Raw genomic sequence first — 20438 nt, 5'->3', positions numbered from 1 at the left:
AACATTTTGCATTGTTAATCAGTTTCACAGTACAGACTCAAAGAGTCAATGGTGGTTTTCTCCAGAGACACAGTCTTTATCTGGATGGAACTGTGTTTGGGGTCAACCAGTTCCACTTTGATCTTTTTCTTCTATCTTTAATGGGACAACCTCTGTGCTGGCTGGTTGTTGTCAACTTGACATAAATTAGAGTTGCCAAGGAAGAGAATATGACAACTCAGAAATTGTTTTCATCAGACTGAACTGGGACATTTCTGAAGGACATTTATTAATTGGTTTGGGAGGGCCCAACCCACAGAAGGAGATGCCACTCCCAGGCCTCTGGTGCTCGGTGGTATAGGGAAATAAGTAGAGGATGTCAGGCAGTGTAAGCCAGTAAACGGTGCTTCTCTGTGGTCTCTGCTTCACTCCTGGAGTTCCTGCCTTGGTGTCCTATGATGATGGACGGAAATCTGCAAGCTAAATAAATTCTCCTCTGAGTCCCTTTTGGTCATTTTTTTTAAAAAATCAACATCAAGACAAATCAGAGGGACCTCTAATACTGAGCCCTGACAATAGACAAACTCTACAAAGGTTTTCCCTGTGGAGAACTCTGTCTGTTCTCAGTCACATGAAATTTTGAAGTAGCAAATTAAAAATTATCTTGGCTACTCTCTGTGATGGAAGATAGAAAGAATCTTGAGCCAATGTTTAGAACATGAATCTTCTACATTTATTCCCCCCAGACGCTTAGAGGAGATGCACGCAATTATTTTTTTAAAACTGTATACTATATAAAGTTGGACATTTTGTAAGAAGAAAAAACATCCATTATGCACAGTCTGCATCTCTCCAGTCTCTCAATGTCTAAAGCATCACAAAATAATGTGTGTGTGTGTGTGTGTGTGTGTGTGTCTTAATGAGCCTCAGAATCTTTTTCCAAAGTGCTGTCCTAGGATGTCATCTCATCAGCAAGGCATAACACAGCAGGTATAACTGCTGTTCACTCTTGGACGGCATGGTTGCTAAATTACAATTTCAACATGATGTCTTTGTTTTCTAATCATTGTTTGATGATTCCTATTTTGATCATGAGTAAATATTTCAATTACCATTGCTAATATTTGCAATGGGGTGATTATATGAAACAGTAACATTAAAATAATATATAAATCACCTATATGTTATGTATAGGAAGACAATAAAATAATAATAAAATGGAGACCAAGTGTAGCAGCACATAGATATAATATCAGCATATAATATAAGCAGGAAGATTAGAAGTTAAAAGTCATCTTCTGCTATACAGCAAGTATGAGACCCACCTCAGATACATGCATACTGTTTCAAAATGTGTGGATTATGATGTGTTAGTGACTCGGTCTGGTTTACCTGTAGTACCTCAGTATCACATTAAGGAAAGAAATACAGAAGTTTCTTCTTGAAGTCATTTAGCCAAGAGCAAGTCTGGATTTGAATTCTCTATTTCCTGTCCCCCACGTCTTTGTCTCTGTCACATGAGACTAAACCTTTGCCTGCTTCCCTACTGTTCTGTGAATTCATTTTTTTTCTATGAGTGTGTATGTCTAGCTCAGTGTGTGTCTGTTGTATGAGCTGTGTGTGTCTAGTTCTGTCGGTGCTGCATGTGTCTGTGTGTGAGTGGTGTCTGTCTGAATGGTTTGATAGTCTGTGTTTTCTCTAACAAAGTTGTTCACTTTATATTTATTGAAGAGCATAGAAAGCATAGCATGGGAAAGAAATGGGACACTTGTACAACTCTGTGAAAGATTTCTGTAAAGGGCTGCACTCCATTAAGCCCTTGGCTCCAACTGATCCCAACTGACTTAGATAACATCAATGATATACATTATTGTTTATCAACCAATATCCATAAACAGTTTACAAGATTGCTTTTGACTACAGTACATGCATTATCTGGTCAGGGGCATGAAGTGTATATAACTTAAGATTGTAGCTGTGTGTTAGCTTGGGTTCTAAATGTTTATTACATGGGATATTCAGGCAAGCAAATCTAATTATTACATTGTTCTCTTAAAGGCAGAGTCAACAAAGAGTTTGGGTACACAGTCGACTAGTCACTTAGGTGACTAAGGCCCAGAAAAAGTTCCAGTCTCTTCAAATGCAATAGATATTTTCAGAATATTTCATCACCACAGAAAACAAAAAAACACATAAAGGATGGCATAACAATATACAGGTTAATGCAAAATGAACTCCATGATCTTATGTGTTTTATTTTGATATTTTCATCTATGTTTTTTGTTTAATTGTTTTGATTTATATTTTTTATTTTGCTTTGTTTTTTGAGAGAGAGCATAAAGTTGGATGTGTGAAGAGGTAAAACAGACCTGTGAGAAATTGGGAGAGAGGAAAGAACATGATTAAAATACAAGAAAAACATTTAAATAAAAAAATAGATTAAAAAAGAAGAAGAAAGCAGGCTGAGCAAGCCACAGGGAGCAAGCAGCTGGCATTTTTTCCATGACTTCTATGTTAATTCCAGCTCCAGGTTCCTGCCTGACTTCCTTCACTACTGGATTGTGATATAGAAGCATAAGATGAAATAAATCCTTTATCCAATGACATGCAGTAACAAATTTTCTAGCTGAGCATGACTAACATGTAACTTTGCAAATTTATTTTTCTAAAGACTAAAACTGACAGCTTCCTTATAGTCCATACATGAAAAATATAATACATAAACTGAAGTTTTTGTTTGAAAATTAGAACTGTGTAAGTTCTGTGGTTTCAGTCTATAAAGCTCTGTTTTCTTGGACACTTGTATTGATTACAGTGATTTGTGTGAGTCTAGCTATGTATATATTAGAGAGCACTCTTCTTATCCTAGATGAGCCAAATAAAAATTTTAAATATTACTTTAGCTTAAGAAAAAGAAAACCATTTCATTGTTCTTTTATTGAGAGAGAAAATGTCATCGGATGTGGGGACCCATGATGGCCAAAAGTTTCTACTTCCAACTCTGTCTATCTTACCACTCCCCATTTCCGCATTAGCTGCTTTCTAAAAATGTGTATCATGTACTAGGCAGCTATTCTTCTGAATCATGAAGTGATAATTACACAAGTTTAGCTACCACTGATTGAATATCTACCGTGAGAGACAGATGATAGACACTGGTTTATTTCTAATCCTCACATTAATCCCTCTAGATTGATGCTGTTTTACCCTTTTAGTGATGGCCAAATTGAACCAAGAGAATCTTGAACAGCACCACAGAGCTGTTGGAAGCAGAATTCTTGAACTGGATTCCAGCAGCACTTTGTAATTCAAAGATTCATTTCATACATCATGCATGTAAAAAATGTACATTTCACTAACTCTGCAAACCATTGCTTCTCCCAGAGGAGAAATCATACAGATCCACTGACCTTGGCATCCCTGTGCTCTCTTGCAGCCTGTGAACTTATGAACCAGGGCATCTTGGCTCTCGTCAGCTCCATTGGTTGCACATCAGCCGGATCCCTCCAGTCTTTGGCAGATGCCATGCATATACCACACCTCTTCATTCAGCGATCAACAGCTGGGACCCCAAGGAGTGGCTGTGGGCTCACCCGGAGCAACAGGAATGATGACTATACTCTTTCAGTTCGTCCACCTGTCTACTTGAATGAAGTCATCCTGAGAGTAGTCACCGAGTATGCATGGCAGAAATTCATCATCTTCTATGACAGTGAATATGGTAAGTGTCTGTGATCTGAAGTGTTTCAGAAGATGATGTTTGCATGAGAAGCAACTTAATTAAATCCTAAAAGTTTTTAAAGAACTTACTGATCATTTCTGGTTTTCTTATTTTGAATACACCTCACAGTAGCAAGCAAACAGAACTATTTTAGAAGCTTGTCAGCATTGTACTAGATAAGTTTGAAGTAAAATGTAAATAGAAATCCCAATTGGAGTGTACAACATAGACCAGTTGTCCCAGCACTTGCTAGGCTGAGGAAAAGGATGGAAAAGTCAAAGCCATCTTGGGCTACCTAGCTAAACCTTGTTTCAAAAATAAGTAAATACAAAGTAAATAAATTTGTATGTATCACTCAATCTGAAAGTCTTTCTAAGTAGCCTAAATACAATATATCTTGAATTTTCAAGTAATAGGAAGTTAAAAAGAGAGTACTATCCTTTAAAAATTCATAATTCTGTTGTGATGATGGTAATGATGAAACCATGGGCAGATCTAGGGGCACTGATCTACTGACAAAAAGAAATCTGACAAACTTGTTTAGACACTTGTTTTGACCTTATTATTTACTTAATGGTTTACCCATCAGACATGGTTAAAGTAGAACATATCCTTTATCCTTTGCATTTTTTATTTGGTATGAAGTTTTACGAAAAGTGACACTAGTATGAAGCAATATTTCAATTGTCCACTGCAGCACACAGTTTTCCAGATTGCACTGTGACGTGCAGAGGAAACAGTTTCGCTTGGAAACTTTCATTGTGATACATAAACACACTAAGAGAAAGTACTGCTTTCATTTAAATCATTTACCAAAGCTCTTCCTTTTCTATCTGAAGCTAAAGCTCTTTGTGTGTCATTCTTCCCTTATTTTTATGAGTAGGGAGAGAAGTGACCAGAACTGGAGATGATCTAATGAGGATAAATAACCCCTGAGTTAAGAATTCATTTAGAAATGCGTTTCCTTTGAAGATTCTAAAATGTTGCTCTCTGGGTCTTGTTTTTCCATTTTTATCAAAGAATGTTTTTCTTGGCAAATAAGTAAATAAGCGTGGAAAACAAACAAACATTTAAAGTAATCCTTTCTTCTCATCATCGGGCTGCATTTTAAGAGAGAGCTGTGACAGACAAGTAGGCTGGAGAGCAAAAGCCACAGAGCTTAGAAACAGCAGGTTGGCAAAAATCTGGCAGGCAATAAGGGACAGCCCCCTGGGGCTGGTCAGGAAGGGGGACAGGAGCAGCTACATTTGGCCCTAAATAATCAAAGTAGCCTGGCTTTTTGGCTGCCAGAATAATCCCCTTGAACTCAATGGGCAAACTGCAGGCAAAGTCTGTGGACTCTCCAGAAAGACGCTTTTTGTTGCCAAGACGGAAACAAGTATTTCTGTTGCTTAACTCGCATTACTCAAGGGTCACAGAGTAAGAACTAAGACACTGACATGAATAGAAGAAACAAAAACAATATTGAAAAGAATTGGCTTCTCCAAGCCTGAAACGCTGGTGGGATGGTATCTAAGCACAGTGATGGGGACTGTCTCTAGAGTCCATAAGCTTGCTGCCTTCATCTGCTTTTGCTTCTTATACTTTTTCCTTTGCATCTTTAAATGGATTTCACAGCCTCAGATCAAATATACACTGAAATAATAAATATTTAAAATCCAGGTTTTCAATGGGAAAAAACCTAAGTTCAATAAAATAAGCAGCAGAAAAGTGATTTCTGATGAAGACACTTTCTCAGCGTTAAAATGGGAAGCTTGCCCTTTGATTGTAAAAATATGTAGGATAGAAAATCATTTATTATCATTTATTTCCAAATCCTGTGAGACTTATAGATGAGCTCTTATAAGAGAAGACATTTTCATTACTGATGAGCTGAATGCTGACTTGAAAGTACCCATTTAGCATGCAGGCAGTCTTGTATGCATACTCGAGGTCCTTCATTCTTCTGTAAATGCCAGGGAGTGAATAAGGAGCTGTAACCACACAAGTGATGATTGGGTTCCTGTTTGCTTTTGGGAAAAACAAAAACAAAAAACAATTTCTGTCTCTTCTGTTGATAAACTTCCTTTACATGACTTCCTTGCAGTCATTAAAAAATGGCCTTGCTTCTATCATCAAGATTATTTCCAATAATACCATCATTTAATATAAGAAAATTGTCTTTTGATGCTTACAATAAATCCTGTTAGTGAAAAAGTAGGCTGGGATCCAAGACCAACAGCAAGCTCCCAGAGGTTTTGTACCTGGAAGAGGGCTAATATGCTCACTTCCAGTTATCAGGCACATCATTTTAAGTGGATTAAATTTGACTTTTATTCTGATTATCAGGAATTGCTCTTATTAATGAATGAATTAAGTATCATTAGTGGGTAGAATCAGGCAGCATGCTGGAGCACAAGGTGATTAGAAGATTAGTTTGCTTAGAAGTGCATATGTGTATATATAGGTATATATATATTATTTTAATATCTGTGCATTATATAAAAATATGTGTATATATACACATATATGTAGTAGCTGGCTTCTTGTTTGTTTCCGGCTGCTCAGCCCCAAAATAATCACACAGAAACCATATTATTTGCAATACTGTTTGACCAATAGCTTAAGCATATGTCTGGCTAAATCACATCTTAAATTAACCTATGTCCATTAATCTGTGTGTCACTACAAGGCTGTGGCTTATCGGGTAAAGCCCCAGAGTCTGTTTCCAGAAGGGCTACATGGTTTCTCCCTGACTCCACCTTCTTTCTCCCAGCATTTATTTTAGTTTTACTTGCCTAGCTCTGTTGTGCCTTGCTCTGCTATAGGCTCAAAGCTGTTGCAGGGAGGCTACTTGTTCATCCCGGCCACCCATAACTGAAATAATCACACAGAAACTATATTAATTAAAACACTGTTTGGCCCATTAGCTCTAACTTCTTATTAGCTAACTTTTACATCTCAATTTAACCCATCTCCATTAATCTGTGTATCACCACAAGGTTGTGGGCTACCAGCAAAGTTTTACCACATCTATCTCCGATGGCAGATCCATGGTGTCTCCCTAACTCTGCGTTCTTCTTCCCAGCATTCCGTTTAGTCCCCCCCCCCACCTAAATTCTACCCTATCAACAGGCCAAGGCAGTTTTTTTATTCATTAATGGTATTCACAGCACACAGAGGGCACTCCCACATCACAAAGCAGTGTCTTTATTAACCAATGGAATTCATAGCATACAGAGGGGAATCACAGGTAACATGTATTTTATATAGAAAAGGTGGGGGAGAGAGAGAGAGAATGTGTGTTTGTTTTAGTCTTCTATATCTAGTTGATTAGTGAAGTCCTTTTGTTCAGAAGTAGTTAATCATGAGTAAATGTAGTCTACCAAAACAAATTCACATCATTGTTTCTAAAAAATTGATCAAAAAGCATTTGAAAAGTATGGAAACTTCATTTGAGGGGTTTAATTAAAGACCTTTTTTCCAGAAGCCTTTAAAGGAGGTTGTGTTGCTGAGCTTTCAGTAAGTTATCATGTGTGAAATAGCCAGCTCTTACTTCTTAGTGCATTATAAAATATGAGTTTGCAGAATGTATGTTTACCTTTTAAATATTAAAAGCCTTACAATAAATAAAAGAGGAAAGTTGCTTATATATCTTTGGAAAAGGGAAGCAGTGGGTTAAGCTATCAACAGTGAATGTTGGTGTTGTAGATGTAATGGCGATTTTAATTTTGGCAGCAGTTGTTAACCAGGATTCCTGGGTAGACTTTGGTTTTGGTTACTAAGATTAGGGAAGCTTTGGGAACAGCATCTGTGGGAAACAGCCACTTCAATAGAAAAAAAAATATGATCAAGTCTTAGAGCAGCTGAAATATTAAAAACAGCTCATTTTTACTTGCCAGGAACTAGATTAAGTATTTTATATTGCATCATTTAACGTTCTCAAAAGCCAAGAATGAAAGAACAAAGACTGTTAGAGAAGCTTCACTATACACAGCCAGTTTACTAAATCCTTCAAATGTATGCATTGTCTGATAATAAAAGATACCTATTAATATTACTAGTATTTTTACAAAAGAGAAAACATGGAGTGTAGGAGGAAGGCTGCTTGTTGGTTCCCAGCTGCACTGCTAGCTTAGATCCAAAATAATCACACAGAAACTGCATTAATTAAATCACTGCTTTGCCCATTAGCTCTAGCTTCTTATTGGCTAACTCTTACAGATTAATTTAACCCATTCCTATTAATCTGTGTATAGACACATGGCTGTGGCTTACCAGCTAAAATTCCAGTATCTGTCTCTGGCAGGATTACATGGCATCTCTCTAATTCTGCTCTTCTTTCTCCCAGCATACAGCCTAGCTTTTCCCACCTAGTTCTGTTCTTCCCTGACATAGGTTCAAATCAGTTCTTTATTCATTAATCAATAAAAGCAACACACAGACAGAAAGATCTCCCACACCAATAAAGTAATGCAATGTCAAATAACTTCAAAATAAGTTAAGACGCACAGATGCAAATGTCAGTGGTCTTTACATTGTTCTTACTCCAGACCACTAGTGTATTTCACACTATACAGCTATAATAGTATTAATTTCTAACAAATTTCCAAAAAGAACAAGTTCACTAATTGACTATATATAACTATTGTGTCTCATTAAGAGACACAACACCTTTAAGCCTGAAGAATTCATAGGTATTAAATAATATAAATGGAAATTTTATACTACATTTTAATTAGGAAAATTTAAAATCCAAAAGTCATTTTTTAAACAATAAGATTGTCCATGCCTTCTCCGACTCTAGAAGCTTGTCAGGTGTTAGAAGTGTTTTCTTCATACTTCCAGAAACTTGAAGTACCCCACTAATAGCAACAGCCTTTTGGCATTTATCTCCAAGAAGAACTGCAGGATATTTCTAGAAAAATAAAAAGTGATTGTATTGCTCAGTCTGGTCTGCCAGGGTCATTAGAAAAGAACTTTACCAGCTGTGTAATCACAAAGTCCTCACGACCTCTATGAGCCCAGCTAGAAACTTTGGGAGGCTAAGGGACATTTAAACTGAAATTGTCAGATTTCCATCACTCCAGAGTCCCTGAAGGCTCAAGTTGAGAAAGTAACATCATATGCAAGCAAGGTGATCATGGGATCTCAAGTATGACAAGCAAGCCTAAATAATCTCACACTGCTTTCATGTTGATGTTAGCCAGAATGAGGCCAAAGTGGCACAGTCCTTCTTGAGTGAATATCTGTCTTGAGTGAGCACCATAAAGAGCTGAAAGAAGTCATAATCTTGAGCCAGTGTGTGAGGAAATTATTTCAATACCTAATATTTCCAAAATGTTAGGTTGGTACTAAAAGATCTATGAATAGTTGGACTATTAGACAATTATTCAATGTTTTGAACACACCTTTGTCAGACTTCAAAATGTTCAATAAGCTAAACACAGGACATAGATTATTAATTTTAAAAGTTGTGATGGCACTGGGCTGTGGTGGCACATGCCTTTAATCCCAGCACTCAGGAGGCAGAGGCAGGTGGGTTTCTGGGAGTTTGAGGCCAGCCTGATCAACAAGAGCTAGTTCCAGGACAGGTTCCATAGCCACAGAGAAACCCTGTCTTGAAAATCTAAAAAAAAAAAAAAGAAAAAGAAAGAAAGAGAGAGAGAGAGAGAGAGAGAGAGAGAGAGAGAGAAGAGAAGAGAAGAAAAGAAAAGAAAAGAAAAGAAAAGAAAAGAAAAGAAAAGAAAAGAAAAGAAAAGAAAAAGTTGTGATGGCAGTGCCTAATTCATCTAATCATCCTGGAGCAACTCATTAGATTTTCTTCAGAGGCAGACAGAAGTCAAAAATAGTCCATTCCAAAGAAGAGACCTATGCCAGTGTGAAGTAGCCTTTTCTACCTGGAGATCAAAGGGAAAGAAGAAAAGACCCTCTAACTTAAGGAGGGACAAAAAATACATTGGTGTGAAAGCTCAATGCTCCTGTATTGTTGACAAAGTGTTGTAGTATTACAGTCAGAGCTATTATCAGTTTGTTATATTGGATTATCTAAAAGTTATATTGTTTATTGTAATGTCTGTATCAATGAATGGTTAGCTTATAAACAACAAAATGCAAATATCTTTTGAAACTATAAATACTAAGAATGGGTTCCCATCACTGAGAAGGGCAAGTGGACACAGGCTTGCATCCCTAACCAAAAAGCTTTTTATGATTGGTCGCCTCTTGTAAAAAAAATATTTTTCTTCAGTGGAGCTTCACTAGGTATATTAACCATACTGCAGGGTAGGTCCAATGCTCAGGAGTAGATGGTAAACCCAAGTTGAAATCAATAGTATTTTGTAGAATTTTAAATTTCATATATTTTTGCTTATTAGCCTTTGGACAATATATTTGGGTTCAAATTTTGTTTATTTATGCAAGTAGGGATTTTGGGACTCTGAGTTTCTTTTTATGTTGTTTATTTTTTAAGAAAGAGAGAAAGAAAGGCTGTGGAGCTGGGTAACTTTGGAGGTAGGGAGAGTCTGGGAGGCCTTGAGAGAGGAGAAAACTGTTTTCAATTACAAAAGGCAAAAACTCACATACAATAATAAGTAATGGAAATATGTTTTTTCCTTACTCATTTATATGAGTAAATATGTTTTTTTTACTCATTTATATGAGTAAAAAATCTGTCAACTGCACACTAATTTGTAAACAGCACTTTCTATGGACAGTTTACTTGTGATGAAAATGCAGTTTCCAATAAGAAAGTAGGATAAAATGCTTTTTAAAAGTGTGGAAGCAAGACTGGTTAGTCTACTGTCATCTTCAAATTAAATAAAAGAAAATTTTAATTTTTAAATACATTTGAAGAACCCAGTTTTTTTCCACTCAATTCTTTTTATTCCTTAATGGTTATTATAAAGAACTTACAAATAAAAAAAAGGCACAGGAAAATTTTCAATTAACTTCCAAACAGTTAGAGTAGCCATTCTAAAAGTGTGGAGCCTCACAGGGGATTTAGTGCTTTCACTATCTGATGTAATTTGGTGCACTTTTCTACCACCAAAACCTGAAAATTTTATGAGAATTGAAACAAAAACAATTAACAATTTACTTTATATCCTTTCTGTGATTCAAGTGTCCATTACTTATTGAGTCCTTCTTCATCAGCTAATATTTACCTTTCTTGCTCTTTTCTAGATGCTATACTCTACCATCATGCACTTCCCCTCATCTGAATCAATATATATATAGTAATTATATATGTATAAATATTGTTTGAAGCTTTATTAGAAATTTTAAGATCTATTTATTTTGTATGTGTGTGAGTGATCACCTGAATGCACATGCGCTTGTATGTGTGTGTGTGTATATGTATGTGCTGTGTGTTTGATACCAACACTGGTTGTATCCCTAGAACAGAGCTACACATGTTTGTCAGCCACCATGTTTGTACTAGAAACTAAATCTAGGTTCTTGCTACAAGTGCTCTTAACTGTTGATTAACTCTTAACTCAAATGTGTGTGTGTGTGTGTGTGTGTGTGTGTGTGTGTGTGTGTATGTGCAAACACACACACACGTGGCTAGAATCCACAATTGAGGGCTAACATGTAATTTTTTTCCTTTCTGAGACTGTGTGACCTCCCTCAAAAATACTCATCTTTTTTTTTTCTGAAGATATGTGAGTTTATTTTTTCTCAGAGCTAGAGTATTCTATTTTTATATGTATACTACATTTTCACTATCCATTCATCTTTTGGTGGACTAGGTTGGGTCCATTTATATAAATCTTTACCATAACTGCTTAACAACTCTGAAAATTGGCTACAAATCTCCATGAAGTATCAACAAAGTGAAGTTCTATGGAAGTGACCAAATAAAATAACATGAACAGAAATATATATTATGTGATAGTATGTACAGAACAACTTCCACTCAGGAGATCACAAAGCCATTATTTGCACACTACTCTGCATGATGAAAATGTACATTTAATAATGCAAATTAATGTTCAGCACAGAGTTAGGTGACTGGGGTTTGTAAGCAAGGTCCTTCAATTTGAAATGAAGATAAGGTATCAGTCTTTACTAATACATTCCTGAGTCATGATCTTTATTCCATGTAGAGCTAGTGTAGACTCAGTCAGAGCCCTTAGAGTAGACACTTTCCTCTTAATTGATTGCAAATGTTTATAATCGCCCCAAGGATACATTCTAATGTCTGATAACTATAATAACCTTGACATTCTCTCCCGATAGTCTGAAAGCTGATTATTAGTCACTGGCTATTTTCCAACCTGCAGTTCTCTAATTTTCTCCAGCCTGCATCAATAAGCATGTAATTAATCCAACCAATTTATTGAACCATTTCCTTTTCATTAATATATATTATGTCAAATGGGTAAAAAGAGTAGATTCTTTTATTCAGAATTTATTCATCAGTGATTTGTGCTTTAAAAATATTTCTCAGCTTTACTGTAAAGATGGTTTCCATAGTAAAAGATGCCCAAATGACAAGCTCCTGTCAAATGTAAACTCTCTATGTTAGATCATAATTGCCAGGCTCTGATATGTCAAAGCTGAGCACAGCGTGTTATTATCTTTACTTTTTAAATTTATATAAAACTGAATATCCTAAAAATGCCAAAGAACTGCTGCATGACTCCAGTGAATTTTTCAAGTTGAGAGTTCTTTTAAAACAAAACTTTTAAAATTACTTGATGGTTTTTTTTTTCCTCAGGAAGGAGACACAGAGAATATACTTTGCTATCCAAATATTGAGAAAAATCTGTTCTGGTTTATGACATATCTCACATAGTCAGCACTAAGCTGTGTTCCAATGTGTAAAATGAGAAAGTGGGAGAAGAAAGTCACAAGGTCCTACATTTTAATGTTAAAGCTTAGCATGCTGTCATAATTTTAGATACACCATGCTCAGCCAGTGCCATGCTGAAATCTTCCTGCTCAAATTGAGGTCTTCAATGCATTAAGTGATCAGAATGATTAAATGTTTTCACCTACTCAAAAGAGAAGATGAACAGAGGAAAAATTAAGCACAAAAACATTACAGAAATGTGTCCTTTATTATTAAGTATTTTTAAAGTGATGTTTCAATACAATGATGAGACTATAAATTGCTATTTTGAAATGTTTCACAGAGAGCTACCATATTTAGTTAGATTGCTAATTTACTGTGAAAAAGAAGAATGCTGCAATAGTTCTCAGTCAGTACTGGGTTGAGTGTTCTCATCAGCTGGTACAGAGCACATTTCCCAATAGGACGAGAGCTGTTTTGTCTTGCTACTTTCTTCCACGTTCCTTTCACTGTGATGGTCACAGTCAAGACGATAAAGAAAGTGATCTCCTTTGATAAGGACAACTGGTACAGGTTACACCAAAGTGGATCATGTACGTAATTTAAATAAAGTATTCTATTGTTTCATATTTCTACCTATTTATTAGGGTTCTTTAGAAACATAAAGCAAAATTAAATTCTGGTACTAGGATTAGTCTACTTTCATATAGATGGCTTTTGCTAGGAAGATTAAAATTAATCCTACTTTAGAGATAATAATGTCCTTGTTTTACAAGATTTGATAACATGAATCATTAGCCACCAATTGTCCATTATGTCGTAGAGGATTAAAAGGGAAGACAACCTAAGTAGGTAAAATAATTTGGGTGCTAGAGAAAGTGCATATAGTATTAAGTTCTGAAGATGATATTGCTTATTTATCTGTTTGCTTATTTATTTACTTATTTCATTTAGACTTTTTGAGGCAAAGTCTCTCTATGGAATGTGTGGTGGTCAGTTTCTGACTCTCTTGCACAAGCTAGCATTGAATTTCAGAAACTCTTCCTCAGCCTCCCATGTCCTGGGATGGCAGGAATGTGCCATGATACCTAGCTTTTTAAAGAATATTTGATTGAAAGACAAATGAAAGCTATATGATTAATAAATAGATAGATTAATAAATAGATAAATAGATTAGATAGATAGATGATAGATAGATAGATAGATAGATGATAGATAGATGATAGATAGATAGATGATAGATAGATAGATAGATAGATAGATAGATAGATAGATAGATAGATAGATAGATAGATGATAGATAGATAGATAGATAGATAGATAGATAGATAGATAGATAGATAGGATAGATAAATGCATATATGATATGTCAATATGTAGACAGATGATAGACAGACAGATAGATGACAGATCACTATCATTCCCATTAAGGACTTTTTCTATTTTCTAAACTTCCATAGCAAATATAAATGTAAAAGCAGAAGTTTTGACTGAGGTTACTAAAGTTTTTGTAACAGAAATTATATCACATGCAAATATGAAGTCTAAACAACCGCCTTTGTATTTCAGCACTCTCATTTTTCATCAGAATATCTAGTACTCACGTGAAATAAAATCAAATTGTGGAGGGCTGCATATGTAGGCTCGCACTTGACTGAAGCTTTCACTGCTCTCCTGCATTGCCTTCAGCAGGCACTATATGATCAAAATATGATTTTGATTTCTGTTTGTTCTATCTGTGAATTAGAAACACCTCAAGGACAGGAAAACCAACTATGCCTTCCTCTTCATCACCAAATACTTGGGCTGTAGTGTGTGTGTGTGTGTGTGTGTGTGTGTGTGTGTGTGTGTTTGCATAGGTACATGAATTGAGTCAAACACTAGGTATTAAAAGTTGGCACTCCCTCCCTGCATTTGTACCTTCATTTCTGCTTCCTCCTCTTTTTATTTGTAATTGACTGGAAAAGTTCTATTACTTATAGGGAAGAGGCTGGCTTTCTGTCTCCCTTGTCTAACCAGATCCTCTGACTCTTGTAACCGTAAAACTACATTACAATTCAGTATACAAAAGAAGCTATTCGTTTACATTGTGGCTTTACTCAATTTCACTTGTTTTGTAAAACCAAGGATTCAGGCTAACTAGCCTGGTACGATATGATCATCAAGGGAAGAATGTACAACTCTAGACACATGTGAAATCAAAGGATGAAACAAGAGTTATTTTATAAGTAAAAAACAGCATCTTGCTCTTTGAAGAGAGATGAAATCTGAAAAAAAAATAAACAGAGGAGACATCAATTATGAACGTGATTCCAGGTGAACAGAGCTTACTATAGAAGCAACTTACTGACCTAAGTCTGGTTTTCTGACATCAAATGCAGTTTGTTTTCTATACACAAAGAAACTGTTCCCAAAAGCAAAATAGCAAGTGTGACTAGAAGTGGTGCAGAAGGTCATTTTCCATTTGAAAATTAAGACAATAGCTTTGGACTCCTGTAGTAAAGAGCTGCGGGCAGGCCTGTGTTCCTGCCGCCCGGATCCCAGCCGCCTGGCTAGCTTTACACCCGAAATAACAACACACAAACTGTTTTCATTTAAACACTGCCTGGCCCACATCTTGATTAATCCATATCTAATAATCTGTATCACCATGAAGTGGTGCCTTACCAGGAAGATTCTAGCGTATGTCCATCTTGGGCCGGAGCTTCATCACATCTGATCCAGAGAAGAGAGGCATGGCATCTGCCACATCTGACCCAGAGAAGAGAGGCATGGCATCTGCCCCAGAGAGGCGAGGCATGGCGATTGCCTGAGGCATCTGCCTGAGCCATCTACCTCACTTCCTTCTTCCTGTTCTGTCTACTCCACCTACCTAAGGACTGGCCTATTAAATGGGCCAAGGCAGTTTCTTTATGAACGATTGAAATCAACACAAACAGAAGACTCTCCCACATCAGACTCCATAGATGTGAAGGAAATGGCAGTATGAAGTCCACACTCCTTAAAAGAAGTGGTGACACTAAGCTGGGACTCACCCATGCTATATCCTCCCTAAGGACAGCAGGGAGATCAGTCTAAGCACTGACAGGCATGATGCTAAGCAGAATGGCTGGGCTACTTAGTTTACTAAGAAAGGGTCCATAGTCTTCATGATTCTCTCAGGTATGTGACACAAACTCAAAGCTATGTCCCAGTCTTCAGGACCATCATGGACTCTGTCAGAAGAATATCAGGGATCACAGGAGTAGATCAAGGTTATGAAGTCACAGAAGCATTTCTGGGTGATTCTGAAATTAAATTCAGTGGATGTTGGAAACATGCCTACTTAAAGAGTTAAGCATGATTTCATATTGATTTCTGTTGCTGGCACTAGAGATTATAATTAACTTGGAGGGTCAACACAAGTTATGTAGAGTTCAATGAGTCAGAAGTCTGTCATCAGATCTGAGCATGATAAATACAAGCTATGAGCAAGCATGTACTTTTCTCCTAGTTATTGGGGAGAATCCACTTCTCTTACTTCTGCAGCTTTCAGAGACACCCACTAACCTTAATGATGTGGGAGAGTCTTCTGTTTGAGTTGATTTCATTGGCTAATAAAGAAACTGCCTGGCCCATTTGATAGACCGCCCCTTAGGTGGGTGGAGTAGACAGAACAGGAAGAGGAAGTGAGGTAGAAGGCTCAGTCAGATGCCACGCCTCTCCTAAGTTAGTCAGACCACTGTGCCTCTCCTGAGAGAGAAGCCAGACGAGATGAAGCTCCAGCCCAAAGTGGACGTAAGCTAGAAACTTCCCGGTAAGACACCGCTCATGGTGTTACATATATTATTAGATATGGGTTAGTAAAGATGTGAATAAGAGGCTGAAAATAATGGGCCAGGCAGTATTTAAAAGAATACAATTTGTGTGTTGTTATTTCGGGGCATAAGCTAGCCAGTGGCTGGGAGCCGGGTGGCGGGAAGCCGCCCGCACCTCTTCACTACACCTTAACTTCTTCCTCAGATCAGTCAGCCACATCTCCCCTCTCTGTCTCCTTGCTGTCTCTTTTTCTTTGCTTCTCTCTTCCAACTTTAGGTCCTCCTGATGATACTGGGCTCACCCAAGTTATGGAGTTTATCTTTCTATATTGATCTCACTGGATTCCTTACCTCAACCCCACCTTCAGGCTTGATCTCTCTATGGAATATGATTTGTTTATTTCCAGATATTACAGGGTTTGGATGTGGGCACTCAGGAGAAGAGATCAGTCTTCTGCTGACCACACAGCTTTCTGTGGTGTTCAGGGGAGATTGCATTTCCCTACAATCTTACGTGTAACAACTCAGTTGACGAGCCGGCTAACACTAGCTTTCATGTATTTATCTGGTCAGTAGGACTAGCCACAGCTGGGAAACATGCTGTTCTCAAGAAATACTCATAACTGATAGGTGCTATCAGTTTGGCGGCTCCTTGAGGTCACCAACCATGTTCTTTCATTTCTGTAGCTTTGGGAACTGCAGAATGAAGATATTGCAACTGAAAAACTGAGATGGTTGATTACGTTCATGTTTAATTAACAAACCCGAAGGCCTACTTTTTATTTCAATGAATCTTTCATACACAGCTGCTAATAGCATGATTTGGATCTGTCTCTTCTCATAATACGTACCAGTTGCTGCTTGTAATCAGCTGTATCATCCTCAGATGTGGAGAACACTTACTGCTTGATTCCTCTATCACAGAAATCTACATTGAGTTACAAAATTCTGGCCTTGAATCCACAGAGATACACCTACCTCTTCCTCTTAGGTCTGGGATTAAAGGTGTGTGCCAATACCACCTAGTCAGTGAATAACTTTTTTAAAGAAACAGTTTTTTTTTTTTTTTTTTTTAAGTGAAGGAGTTAAGTTGCACCAACATTTTACTTTTAAAATCAGAACTCATGGTGTGAACAATCTGGAGGATCTCAGATCCTTTCCAATGTTCTTTTGGCTTTTATGTTTTTATTTACATGAAAATTTAAGTAATTCAAATAAAATAGAATTAAACCTGACAATTAAAAATTAGAATTATGTTCTGGATTCTGAGATGGACTCAGGCTTTTTTTTTTTATTCTCTCAAGTGATTGTGATTGACACCAAAGTGTTAAAAACCCTGCTTTGCATGTTCAAAATCCTGATATTATTTATAGACCACTTTCTGCTCTGCTCCATTAGATTTAACCCTGTTCAGACCACCTGCTAGCACTGTACTGTCAGATACTGTCGGACTTGGCTGTTTAGCTTTCATTATTCCCACTCCTTTGTCTCTGGCTCTGCTGCGTCCACTAAGCCTTTTATCCTTTTATGCTGCTAGCACAGATTTATAACATATAGACAGAATTCTCATGGAGATGAACACATCACTACTGTGAACATTTAAAATTGAAATTATTCATAAAAGCACAGTTTTTAAAAACTAACTTGTAACTTTGCAAATACAAATATTTATTATGCATAAATACCACTTTCTATGTTGGAAGCTCTTGAGTTCTTGTCATATAAGCTTACTTACTGCTTTCAAATTAATTATTTCACTTGAGAGGAAAATTTTGTAGGCATGCAATCACATACGATTAGAAATTTTGACATAGATTCCATAGGTGTTAAGTTTCTCATTTCTGATCCTTAACCAACTATTTTTGCTTTAAAAATTTTATGCCATGGGCACAAAATGAAAAATATAATCTGTGAACTAATAAAATTAAAATATTGATAATTACTTTTTATATTGTATTTCATCTCCCTTACTCAAACACGGTATTATCACAGTACTTTATATTTGAGAACATTTTAGAATTTTCATATTTGAAATTGTTGTATAAATATTTTGAAGGTTTTTGTATATTCAAAATCTTGCATAGTTGTTTCAAAAATACTTAAAATACATTTTCATTTGTTTATACACATTATAATATGTCACCCACCTCCATCATTCTGAAACCAAATTATTTTATCTCCTACAGGATATTCAGATTTAAATATTTGATAATATAGTTTGTTGTATGTAAGCATCAAGTGGCTTGGAAGAAAACATCTCACAATATTCTATTTATATTATGAATGTTGATTTAATGGAAGTTTTATCTGTCTTTGAGAAATGTTATTCAAATTCATTTGTCATGAATGACATTATTTCCCTCTTTAATATCACATTTTAATTAAGATCTTCCTGCTATTTGATCTAATATAATTTCTTTACAGTAATGATAGTAACTCGTTTTGTGATTATGGATTATGATAAATGAAATGAATGGTTTCTATGATATAAGAAATTTGAGGAAAATTAATGAAGTGTGTTTTGTTTATTTTTGAAGTACAAAGGCAATTTTATTAAAATTGGAAAAAAAAAGTTCCAGGGTGGGAAAGCTGTAAATTTGAGCATCTGCAGAGAGGAGGGCTATGGAAAGGAAAAACAGAATGGCCATGCCTTTGACTGATGTGAGAAGCTTCTGCAAACAACTACATGGAAAAAGGAAGGGAGCCAAAAAGTCCGAAGTCCCAGGGAAAATATACTTAGACTCTGCCTAACATCAAAAAGAAAGAGTAATAAAGAAAGAAAAATGAAGTTATACCTCCTGAAGCATAGTTGGAGAGATGGAATAGGGTCCTGGCAGCCCTGTAGTGACTGCACCACACACAGGGGTTCTGGAGAAAAAACTACATTATCTCACTAAGGGGATAATTATTCCTCTCATCTCTTTCTTATGGCATTACGTTAATCTGCCATCCTTAGGTTGATCTCTAAGACAAGTTGCTCAACTAAATTCTGTTTTGTGTAACTAGGTATTTTAGGTCGTTCTCAGGCCAAAGTAGATTTCATTCATTTGGTCAAAAGGAAAAGTTTTCCCTTAGTATGTCTCCAATTGCTACTGTAACACAATTCCTTCAGAAGAGGTAACCTTAAATTCATTTCCCAAGATATGTTAAAATTGATTGCTATATATAACCCATTTCCACCGTGAGATTCAGTACCAAAGCTTAACAGAAGGAATTAATGTCTAGACTGTTTCTGTTTATTCTTCTTTAATGCTAAAGAAATTAGTCATGCTTTATTGAAATGAACCTCTTTTACAACCCTCTCTGCCATGTACCAACTCTTTCCACTAATTAATTTACAATGATAAGTAAACGGAAATAAATCCCTTTGCATTAACTCCTATGTTTTTACATGTAAAGATATTAAGCCAAATCATAAATAAATCTAAGATTTTATGCCTTATTGAACAATAAACTGCTCAGAAATGATGTTTTTTTTTTTTTATCCTGTGTTATGATGTTTCTAGATATCCGTGGGATACAGGAGTTTTTGGACAAAGTATCTCAGCAGGGAATGGATGTTGCCCTTCAAAAGGTGGAAAACAACATCAATAAAATGATCACCACCCTCTTTGACACCATGAGGATAGAGGAATTGAATCGCTACCGAGACACTCTTAGGAGAGCCATCCTTGTTATGAATCCTGCCACAGCCAAATCCTTCATAAGTGAGGTAAGTAAGTATTATCCTTGGTGGGGCATGGTACAAGAGCAAATACTTTGAAATGGACCCCACAGAGGACAGGAAACCGAGAGGAAGAGAGGGAACATTAACGGCACACTCTCATTAGCACTAATGTAGGAGGCAGAGTGCTTTGCTTGCTCATCTCATTTACCCCATATTGCCCAGCTAATTACCAGGAATGTTTATACTTTTATATTTAGGCATGTGGCCAGGTCACGTTTCAGAAATACATATGTGTTTTCAAAGTGCTGTTGACCTGACTGAATCTAGTATGTTTAGGAATGGATTCACAAGTGTGCAGCTAATCCTTTCGTGTTGTTGATGTTGTTATTGCAAGTTAAAATTATATTTCTGAGAAAAGAATTGCTAGAATCAGACTCTGGTTGCCAAAGCCAAATGATTCCAGAAAACACACCACAGCTCTACTAGTGCTCTGGG

At 36.4% G+C, this 20438-nt stretch overlaps 1 protein-coding gene across 3 annotated transcripts in view; it reads left to right on the top strand.

The window, feature by feature from the left end:
- Positions 1–20438, top strand: part of Grid2 (glutamate ionotropic receptor delta type subunit 2) — a 1433911-nt gene that overhangs the window by 694412 nt on the left and 719061 nt on the right. For 2 of the 3 annotated variants that reach the window (XM_038318962.1, XM_038318961.1), the window contains exons 3-4: positions 3416–3700; positions 19783–19988. In XM_038318962.1, the coding sequence (XP_038174890.1) occupies positions 3416–3700; positions 19783–19988 (491 nt within the window). The remainder of the gene's footprint in view (positions 1–3415; positions 3701–19782; positions 19989–20438) is intronic. The other variant, XM_038318963.1, reaches the window with a different exon arrangement.

Source organism: Arvicola amphibius, chromosome 2 (genome assembly GCF_903992535.2).
Source record: "Arvicola amphibius chromosome 2, mArvAmp1.2, whole genome shotgun sequence".
In the NCBI taxonomy this organism is placed as follows: Eukaryota; Metazoa; Chordata; class Mammalia; order Rodentia; family Cricetidae; genus Arvicola; species Arvicola amphibius.
This window is presented reverse-complemented; position numbering and strand designations above follow the sequence as displayed.